General features: G+C 40.7%; 1 protein-coding gene across 1 annotated transcript; it reads right to left on the bottom strand.

The window, feature by feature from the left end:
* Positions 1 to 259: 259 nt before the first annotated feature.
* Positions 260 to 9,122, bottom strand: atp8b4 (ATPase phospholipid transporting 8B4). The gene is given in 26 exon segments (XM_068602379.1): positions 260 to 715; positions 1,127 to 1,257; positions 1,336 to 1,474; positions 1,556 to 1,801; positions 2,065 to 2,148; positions 2,330 to 2,553; positions 2,741 to 2,924; positions 3,303 to 3,432; positions 3,587 to 3,692; positions 3,769 to 3,880; positions 3,966 to 4,130; positions 4,536 to 4,651; positions 4,942 to 5,183; positions 5,239 to 5,369; positions 5,463 to 5,506; positions 6,052 to 6,260; positions 6,360 to 6,556; positions 6,640 to 6,728; positions 6,850 to 7,008; positions 7,736 to 7,815; positions 7,979 to 8,049; positions 8,235 to 8,307; positions 8,451 to 8,512; positions 8,603 to 8,701; positions 8,809 to 8,922; positions 9,017 to 9,122. Coding segments are annotated over 26 exon segments (3,567 nt in total). The 5' UTR covers positions 9,050 to 9,122; the 3' UTR covers positions 260 to 388.
* Between the last annotated feature and the right edge of the window lie 1,954 nt (positions 9,123 to 11,076).

The following is an 11,076-nucleotide window of genomic DNA, read 5'->3' as shown; positions in this document are numbered from 1 at the left end:
CAATATCAATCAAACAGAAATGCAAATGCCATTCAAATAACATTGAATAGCACCAACCACCTAAAGATCAAATTGGATCAGTTGACGCAGGAGGACAGATAATTATTTCATTTGCATAACATTGTCCTAAAACATACAATATAAATATTAATAAATAAAAAAATAGTTTTTACATCAACAAATCCCTTAAGTGATAAAGATTAAAACGTGATCATTTATCTGTTCTCAATCATCTTTTTCTTTTGGGAATCCTGTTTTGATTGGCTTTCATCATTCAACAGGGTCCATCACATTAATAAAGAACACCTGAGGTACACCAGTTGGATTCATACCTGGTTTTTGGTCTTTTGATCATTCATATCATATCCTATAGTGTTTACACCATCCGTTAGTCAGAGTTGAGTTCAGTCTGTTGAGTCTGTTTTTGCTCTGCGGCGGCTCTCAGGTGCTCCGGTGCTTCATCAGAGACACAAGAGACTTCGTTCTTTCTCTTCAATATATTTTCCATCCAGGTGGAGCTCTGTGCTGCTTTGCCAGGGGAGCAAACGGAAGAGACTGTGCTCAGCCTCATGTTTTTGCCTGAGGTAATGAGCTCTCCGAAGCCCTGTTGGTGGGAGAAGGCATACGCAGAGCGGCGGGAGCTGGTCCTGCGTACTCTCCTCAGGTTCTGCTCCCGAGATCCAAGTCTCTTTCTGGACTGCTGGAGACAACGCACCTGTCAAAATACAGCAGTGGGAGAAGACCTACTTAGAGCCTTTACTTTTTTTTGGACTTTTTATGGGAAATATTGGATAATTTCCCCTCTTTTAGGGATTAAAAAGTAATTTTAATGAAGTAATTTTGGAGAGGGGAAATGTTGGTAACTGCTGCTTCAACAATGTGTACTTTTATTTTTTTTAAAAAGGTAAATTGTATACTATAAGCTGACCATCTTTTAAAAAAAAAAAACTATCTCAAAGTAATTGGTAATTTTAGCTGTCAATAAAATGTAGTGGAGTGAAAAAATACATGGAAATACTACAAAGTGTATTTCTCTTTCCATCACTCAAATAAAGCCACAGGAGAAACGTTAACGAGGTGTTTAATACTCGCACTAAACGCTGTAGATGCATGAAAGTTATTGTACCTTATCTGTGAGAGTTGGGAAGAGTTCTGCTCTCAGGAAGCTGACGGCTAAGCCGGGCACAGCGCACACCACAGTGGTGAGCAGAATGACCAGCCACACACTCGTCACTGATAGACAGCTTCTTGCCGTGCCTGAGGACACACATATTTAACTTGATTTCCATGCATCAGTAAGATTTTATCACATGTATCAAACTGAAGTAAACTTACCTATGAATGGGAAATTACTTGGAAAGATGCCAAATATGCCATCACTTTGCGTTGCAAAAAATATGGCAAAGTACGCGACAAGGCTCCCCCATATGAAGAAGTGATTGACAGCTGTCCAGTAGTGTGTGTCGAGTGCAATCTAAGAACAGACACCTGCATCATAAACGGTGTATATGTTTTCTAATCAACAGAATTGCCTCTGTCTGTTTTTACTCTTTACCTGGACACTTACGACAATGACCAGGGACGTTGCTATGGTAACAGCAAACGCTTGTTGGTCGGAAAAGTGGGAACCGTCCTCTTTCGCCATGACAGAGAAGGCTCCGTATGGGATGAAGAAGAGCAGGAATGAGGTGCCCATCCCCCGCAGCGTGCACAGGAAAAACTGCCGTTTGTTGAAGAGGAGGTTTTGCTGCCCGGGTTTGTAAAGACTCGGGTAGCGAAGGCTGTTCTGGTCATTGACGTCCTGTAGAGAAAACAACATGTATAGGGGTTAGAGGTGAAGATTTGAGGGCTTGATTGGCAAAGAGAAATAATAGATGAACACTATCATATATTGATATTGATATGGGATGATAAGGGCTCCTAGTCACTCTAAATTATATAAAGTGTAGTACCCACTGTAGGTGTTTAGGTACCAGTCATGACTAGTGAGGTATACAGTAATAAAATATTCATCTGTAATTTGATATGGACTTCATAAAGTGAGTCAGTTATTTAAAATGTTACCTGATCAAAAAGTCCCATCGCCAGGACGGGTAAAGACGTATAGACTATATTGAAGAAGGTGATGAACCACTGGTCATACACAGTCTGTGGACAGAGGGCAGTAAAATGTGAAAGAAAGGATTTCTGCCTGTTAGTCAAGGCTTTAACCAAAAACAACAGTCACATTACAGAGTAACCTCGCCCGCCGCACACTGAAGTAGATGAGGCTCTTAAGATGCAAAAATAACTTGTACTTCATTAATTTAATGTGCAAAAGCATCCTTACCTGAGCTGAGAAACCACAGAAGAAGCCGTACCAGAAGTGCACCAGCGTGAAGCCAAAGTTCTTGTAGAAGAAATAGCACAGGAAATTACACATGCGGTAGTAGGACCAGCGGCCGTGCACCAACAGGAGCCGCCGCAGGTACCGAAACTGCGCAAAGGAGTAATCTGATGCCAGAGCCGCCTGCATCCCCTCCTGACCGCTGATGCCGACGCCGATGTGAGCAGCTGAGGAAGAAACACAGATTGGATCACCGCCGTTTAAAAGTAAAATATTAAATGAAGTGTATTCAAAGTGCAATCTGTGATCCAAATGTCAGTTTAAAATTGATTAACAGAGACATGGACTGACACGAGAAAACTGAATCCAGCTAAATATGATCATTTGGTTTTGGGGACAATGGGTGAGACTTACTCTTGATCATGCTGACATCATTGGCTCCATCTCCAATGGCCAGAGTGACGGCCCTTTTGTGCCTCTTCACCAGCTCCACCACCTGGGCTTTCTGCATCGGAGTAACCCGGCAGCAGATGACTGTTTTGCACAAACAGGCCAAGTCCAGCAAGACGTGCTCGAGCTGTGGCTCCAGAGCGTGAGCCTTGTTGGAACAAAACATATGCCACGGCTATTAAACCTGTCATTACCATCCCATAACGGCGACCCCCCCCTGCAGAGAAAACACCGGGCAACAGCTCAGTGTAACATTCCCACCGAGCTGTAGCTGCACAGCGAGGGAGCAGCTCGGCTGTGTGGAAATAGCGGTTCATGAAAAGCCGTAATAGAGCCGAGGGCCCTCAGGAGCACAGCGGCTCATTAGGGATTCAGCACAGTCAGCAGCAGGTACAGACGCGCACCACCGTTTAGTAACAAACCTGCAGGCATCAGTATTCAAATTAAAACAAGCATCAGTATTTAACTAAAAACACATACAATTCAAACTACAGAAACACCTAAATAATGCATTTGAGTATCTCACCAAACTGTGTCCATTGATGACTAAGGCGTACTCTGCAATAATGGTTTCTTCAAACACTGAGTCCTCGGCCTTCTCCACTTCTCCTGCACTGCTCACTCGACTCCGACCGAGAATGTGCTCTTTAGCCCTCCTGAGGAGAAATGAAAGCCAGTAAACATACATTTTCAGTATGTTTGTGAAAGCTTTATCGAGCCTGTACGGACTAACAGAATTATTTTAGTCAACTGGATGAAACACTATGTGTCAGCGAGGTATTTTCATGATTTTTCCACTCATAAACTCACCTGAGCTGCTGCTGCACCTCCTGCAGTGTGTGTCCAGAAATGACAAACACCTCATTCATGTCGTCTCGCAGCATGTTGCAGGAGTAGCCGATGTTCATCGCCGTCTCTGAAATGTTTCGCATGTAGTTTTTTACAGTATCAGCTTTTCTGCCCAAAAAGGTAATTCAGGTGGATTATGCTACCTAGCTTGTCTCCTGTGAGGACCCAGATCTTGATGTCTGCTAGATTTAGACAGGCGATGGTTTCTGGGACTCCTTCCTGAAGTTTGTCCTCGATTGCTGTGGCTCCTAGAAGCTTCAACCAGGACAGCAGTCAGTCTGCAGAGGCTTAATGAATTTGATCGCTTAAAAGGATGTAAACAAAAGGATGTGAACATTACCTTCAAGCCCTGCTCGATCTCCTCGTAGAGGACAGCCAGCTGATCCTCTCGGTTCTCAATTACAGTGCTGACGGACACAAGCTTCTTCATCCAAACTTTGAAGTAATCTTCGTCCAGATCTTTATAGGCCAGAGCTAATGTGCGAAGCCCTTCTCCAGCAAACTCCTGCACAGGAAATGACCGAAAACCAGACAGTTGTACAGGCGCTGTCTGTGCTGTCATAGTTGATTGAACCATTTACTACATTTATGGTTTGTGAGACAAACAGACATATTGTAGAAATATGTTTGTTTTTATTAGTATTTATTGCTGTGACAAAATACATGGAATTCAATACTTAGATATATTTAACATTTAATCTCCATCAATCTTTTTCAGAAGTCTTGACACAACATGACTTGCTCCAACAGCTGCAGAAGTCATCAGTATTATGCAAGCACACATGTTTTTAGTACTCTGGCTGGTTTATTGTTTTTTAACAATAATTTCAATAAAATGCTACAAATGCATAATGCATTTTGATTAAAAAAGTATTCACTTATTGATGTTATTGAACCAAACAGCACTTACACAGAGATGTTCTGAGGTAGTGTACATGAGGTTTTCACTGGATGGATCCAGAAGGTCAAAGATAATAGTGTCCGCTCCTTTGGAGTATAGTTTAATTTGGCCCTGCGGGTTTCTCACTATAAAAAACAGCAACAGAACTCAACATCACTCTTCAGATCAAGTCCTACGTGCATACACCCAGCAAGTATACATTGATTGTCGAATGTAAACCCAAGCGTGAACATAAAGCTTGACTTCATGCTGGTCATAGAAAATAAAGATGTATTACTACTTGTCTCAGGTATTGTTAAAAACTCTTGAATAGTAAGTCAATGGCCTTGTTTTCTAAAAGATGAATATGCACAGAATGTCATGATGACTATTTGTGGGCTAAATGGAGCATTGCTGTTGTAAGTGAAGCCCTAACCAATGACACTCATTCTCTTGCGCACGTTGTTGAAGTCCAGTATGGCCAGCAGCTGATAGGTGACGGCTCGTCCCATCTCACACAGTGTGATGGTCTCGGGGGTTCGAGCCCGAAAGACAAACCCAAAGTTTCGAGCAGCGGTAACCAGAGCTCCCTCGTCAGGTGACTGAGCCTGGTACACCAAATGTCCTTCACGTCAACAGAAACGTCAGTCAGAACCTCCACTACTTAATCAACTATTTCTGTTATTACTGCTACTTCTGGAGCACGTCCACAGCTCACCTTCGCTCTTCTCACAAAGCCAGCAGTCTGAAGAACTCGTGCGCTGCAGGATCCTCCAGTTTAATGGCTTCAACCAGGCTGCCGTCGTAAAACTTAAACCCTCGGTCACAGAGAGCGTTGAAGGAAAAGTCCACACAGGCTGTTATCTTGAACATGGACAAGGACCACCAACAAAGTTATTATTGTGTTAGGCGTGTTGGTAAACAGTTACAAATGTGTGCCTCTTAAGCCGTACTTACTTCTGTTATTTCCACCTTCCGCTCAAATTCATCATAGATGTCACCTAAGGAAAAAAAAACGGACTGACTTAATTATCAGACATATGCCACTGTGACATGTGATTATTAGATACTTGAACAAAATGGGTCAAAACCGTTTTTAATAGTAAACCGCTGATCACTAAAGGTTTTGCCCTGAAATCAAATTAATTAACTTTGATCATTTTCAAAAACATTGTCAGAGTTATGACTATGACATTTATGGAGTTTTGATGATCAGTGAATCGTCAAACTATTGTTCCCTCCCACTTATAAAACACACACATAATTGTTTTGTTTGAGTTAAACATAAAAATAAAAAGGAAAATTCCTAGATATGAACCAGTCATTGTGATCTTCAAGTGATATTATGGAAGTGTTATTTGACATTTTTCTTATTCCAACCATTTAATTTTTTAGTATAATTATTCATTAATATTTTATTATTTCTAAAAGTAAAGCTAAAGCTAATCAAATTGGAGTAAAGACTGATTTTAGAGCAGTAATATATTAGTAGCCCTTTGAGAGTTAAGGTTAAATGACAATAAGGAGTTTCAGAAAAGCTCCATACCGTACGTGTGGCCATTAATGGAGCACTTCCTGAAGGCCATGATGTTCTGGGTCAGGGTGCCCGTCTTGTCGGAGAAGATGAACTCCACCTGACCGAGCTCCTCGTTTAGGGTGGTGGTACGAGCTTCTGCCGTAGTGTCCGTCTGACTGTGGTACATCCTCTGGTCCCAGTTAATGAAGTAACTGTGGCCGAGCCGCAGAACCTCCACACTGAAGGACATTTAACCAGACGGTTTGTTTTCTTGCTAAAAACGTGTGGTATTTTTTAGAAAAGAAATGCAGGATTATTTAAATAAACATTGTCCTTACCTGACATACAGTGAGATGGGCACAACAGTGTTAAGGATGATGACGTAAGACCAGAAAGTGAGGAAGCCAGAGAAAACAGCGCTGCTCTTAAACTCCTCCCACGGCAAAAACACCTGGAAGTTGCTGCCTATCCAGCTCTCCCAAACAGTGTTTCCAATGCCCAAAATAGCCCCCATACCAAAGAGGAAGGTAAATATCTGAAATATAAAAATCTTTTTATGATCTTACAAAATGAATTGGTTTATTTATAGCTTCCATGTGAAAGTCTCAAATAACTTACCCACAAAACCAAAGTGTTCATTAGTTTGTCTATACTTGTTCTTTTAAAGGTCGTCTTTCCACAGTTCTGCATGAGTTTGGTTTGCAAACCTGTTGGAGGGATGAAGCACCTATCAGCGTTGACAGAACATTCACAATAAGGTGGTTTGTGGCTACTGGTTAAAACCTCTGGAGATTGAAAGATTGCAAAGTAATTTAAAAAAAATCATACCAGCAAAGATGACCATCCCAAAACACCACTCAGTGTTTCTTAGTACACAACCTCGCAGCAGCATTTTCTCATTATCCAGCGGGTGTTTGCTGTCTCTCCAGAATAAAGTTCCTATGAATTTATCCAGTTTGTTGTTTGGTGGCTCACAAATGACTTCTCCTGACGAACCAAGCAAATGCAACAATTGCAGGAGAATATTCATACAGTAGACTTTTCATTCTTTTGACAAAGTCACAACTCTATATAAAAGAAGTGGCCACTGCCATGGTTGAGCGTGAGGGTCAAAGTTCAAGGTGCAATGTTATGATGAAGAAGCACGTCCTAATTGAATGCATACTGCATGGACCATATCGTCACCGACCTAATGGCCCAGGTATTTTTTTCAGGTTTTTCAGAAAAGGGTATTTTGTGCTGCCTTTCATATTTTGTACGTACCATGTGTAACTGCCTTCCTCATTTCAAGTGTTGATTGTAAAACTGAATGTTATTTATTTTGTATAGTGCTTGTAATCAGCTAATTAACCCTTTGCACACATGCTTCTCTGCAGGCCGACGAGAAGCATGTGTGCAAAGGGTTAATAGCAGTGTATCTGCCCCGGCTTGTCAACCACTCCTCTCCAGATTATGTTTCTGAACGAATTGTTTTGAATTCCTGCACTCAAGGATTCCTGTCGGCCTGCCAACTTGTTCTCAGCCTGCCAACTTGTTCTCAGCCTGCCCATCCCTCATCTTCGCCCGGCCGGTTCTTACGATAAATCCTGTTCAAACTTCCCGAACCTCTGTGTCCACGTGCTGCATTTAGGTCCATTCTTGTGATACCACAACATCCTCAAGTGATTCATCTACACCACTGTAAAAATAAACAAAACGTCAAGTGTCAACTCACCATCAAAGTCCATCAGTTTGGTAATATCTCCCAAATCTGAGGTGACGGTCAAAGCCTGACGCACTTTCAGATTTGTCTCTCTGTTTGGTGAGAAATGGAACAAATGAATGTGTCATCTGTAGAAATGTAGCAGTGAACCAGTTTACTGTTTAATTTCTGCAAAAACAATCAACTACAAGAATCTCACAGTTTCGTTCCTCACGCATGTATTTGCAATTTTTAGATTTCTTTAGTTTTACTTACCCATCCAGCTCTGCAGTCTCAATATAGCACAGTCCATAGGGCTCACTACTACAGAGGAGGAGGATGTCAGCCTGTGTGTAAAACCAACATGAAACAGTGAGCCATTCTGAATCCCTCAGAAAAAAAACTTTCATTGTTGACCTCAATCCTACTACAGGTGAACATGAGAGACATAATCGAACATCTTCTAATATGAGCGGCAACAAAAATAATCAAAAGCACAAAATCCTTCAATTTTCAAAGTCCTTTTACTCACAGCAACAAACTGATTATTCTCTAGTTTGATGATATCCCCCACTCGAACATTCATCCATTTCTCACTCTGCAAACTTTGAAAAGCAAAAAAACAAAACTCATCATTTAACCACTTAAATGTCCTTGAACGCAAAGTTTTTGCATTATTTCTGGATGTGATTTGGCTTTCAAGCGGTTAGACAAGGCATCTAAATGAGAAAAACAGAGGATAAAGTACCTTCCCTTGATGAGAACCTGAGACTGGCGATTGTTGACTTGCCGGTCGCTCTTATGTCTGAACTGGAATTTAAAAAAAGAGGTAATAATTGCACCGGGTGAGTAAAAAGAGAAGCATTCAAAAAGGTGTAAAAGATGAATAGTTGCGCTGACATAATCATCTGTGGCGTCCTTTACAGCTGTGATGACCAGCACCAACACCAAGGGCACGATGGTTGTGAACCACGACAGAGAGGAAATTTCTGGAATTAACTAAATAAAAGAAAAGCAGGTTAGCTCACTTCGTTTCACACATCCCGCTTTACAAAAAACAACATTCATGAACATAAATATATTTTAAAAAACACGCAGTCTTCTACCTGCAGTATCAACAGCACTAAGAAGTAAGCGTTGGCCACCCTCTGGAACTGCTCAAACAAGTTCATGGGCAGGAAGGTGAAGATGTTGTACTTTGAGGTTTTGATGTGATTGTCCTGTAGAACCGTTATATTCAGAAATCGCACAAATGGAATAATCCCAGCTTTCACTTGTGTGTACAGCAAACCTGGTGTAATTAGGTCTACTTACAGCATAAGAGAACTTGTCATTGTCGTCCCGCATGTTGGCTTTCACGTGACGTTCCTTCTCTACACAGAGAACACACAGTCATTATCGAGAGACAAGATCATTAAAGTACATGCAAAAGAATACCTTCAATTACCTTTTTATCAGTTATTATCAGTTATTGTCAGTTACCTTTCTCTTTCACACAGCATCATTCACCTTATCATATCTTATATTATGGCATGATTATGAAGGCGTATAGACTTTGTTTGTGCCATGAATCCATCACACCTAAATATGGTGGATTTTACCTCAAAAGAAAATAAAAAATTGGTCAATTTCATGGGTTTGAACAGATGCAGCTGTCAGTGTCTGGAGCGTGAGCACTTAATTTGCCCTTAATTTGCACTTAATCTTCTTGCTTATCAAACTCAATGAAAGCGAAACACAGGGAATCTCCACTTTTCCAGTCTTTTAGCCAAATAACTCTTCTGTAAGTACGACCTTTGGCATTCCTGTCATGGATCCCTTTTCGAAGTGAGGCCTTATGGCTCATTATCGACACCTTTGAAAACAACAGATCTCGCAGCGCACTACTAGATCTGTTGTTTCCAGACAAGGTTAAATCATTAATGAATTATGCATAACACACACGAACAGAGCTGCAACAGGATAGACCTTCTCACACAACACACTGGCCTAATCCTGCTATCAGCTACTATGACAATAAATTATTAAGAAAGCCGTTGGTCTGCTTAAACATCTAATTAGAAGATGTGTAAATGCATTATTGTTTTCTATTAAAAAAATCTTTTCTTGAGTAAGATTAAAAGTTCGAGCAGCTTACTAATAAATGATTAATTTGAGCTTTAGGAAATAGTTCCGACCATAATTCCCGTGAGTCTACCATTGATACAGGAAGCTTTTAAATGATCCGTTACTGTAATGTTTCTTTCCAAAAAGATGGAAACACAACAGTTAAGTTTTAAATTCCCCCTTTGTTCTTTTAAAGGAAATACACTGTACACCCGTTGAATGGTATCTTTCTAAACCAGTGCAGTGCACCAAGACGGGACGAGGAGTTACTGTAAGCCTGCTGGAGAGACAAACAAAAGATGATTCTGTATTTTAAATCGTTTATTTTTTTCTAAAGTGTCCACACTTCAACCCTGCAAACTGTTACCAAACTAGTCGTTTCTGTTGTCCGCTACAGCATTTTAGATTTAAACGTCTTACCAATGTGAGCATTTCTCCTCCAGAATGCCATCTTCCCCAGGGACTTCCCGAGAGCGCTTTTCTTGCAAGAGATAAAGATACATAATAAAATGCAGCAAATTAATGCAGGACTTTCACTTGTGACAAACTATTTTTACACTGGTATTTCTAGGATCTCAGTACTTCTGCATTAATGTATTTAGTACAGTGTACTTTACTATTCACTTTACTTAAATGTTTTCACTAATTAATTTACAGATATAAAATGTACGTGCAAAACATTCTGAATTCAGTCAATGACATCTGATGCTTTATTTTAGGTTTATTAATCCAAATGTACATTTCAGCTCATAATGTATTTATTTTTTTAATGTGGACATTTTTACACCATTGGAAGAAACCACTAATAACATTGACATGAAAAAGAGCAGCGTGACAGAAAGTATATTGCAGGAAGTAAATGTGGAGGATTGAGTCCTAGCGTGTGTGTGTGTGTGTGTGTGTGTGTGTGTGTGTGTGTCTGTGTGTGTGTGTGATAAGCTATACTTTGGTGGTACATGAGGCAACACAACAATCTACGTGTGTCTTGTTTCCTTTTAGTTCAGTGAAGCAACTTTAATGAAAGTATTGGCGTAGGCAGCAGCAGGTGCAGGTGACTCCCCAGTGAACTGTGTCTCCTTGGCAAACAATCCCAGGTGGTCAACACAAAGCTTCCTGGGAGTCTAACCTTACCAAGTATACTTCATTTTCAAAAGAAATACAGCACATGTTTAGCAGGAATAAATGGTGGTTTCTCACCTTGCATTAGTTTGTCACAGGCGCAGTCTTGTTTTGTCTCCATGTATCCTGTCATTTATTTAATAAAGCAC

This window comes from Clinocottus analis, unplaced genomic scaffold (assembly GCF_023055335.1).
Source record: "Clinocottus analis isolate CAN_PGR_092001 unplaced genomic scaffold, fCliAna1.0.p SCAF_6, whole genome shotgun sequence".
Lineage (NCBI taxonomy): Eukaryota > Metazoa > Chordata > Actinopteri > Perciformes > Cottidae > Clinocottus > Clinocottus analis.
Note: the sequence above shows the minus strand (reverse complement) of the source record. Positions and strands in the feature narration are given on the sequence as shown.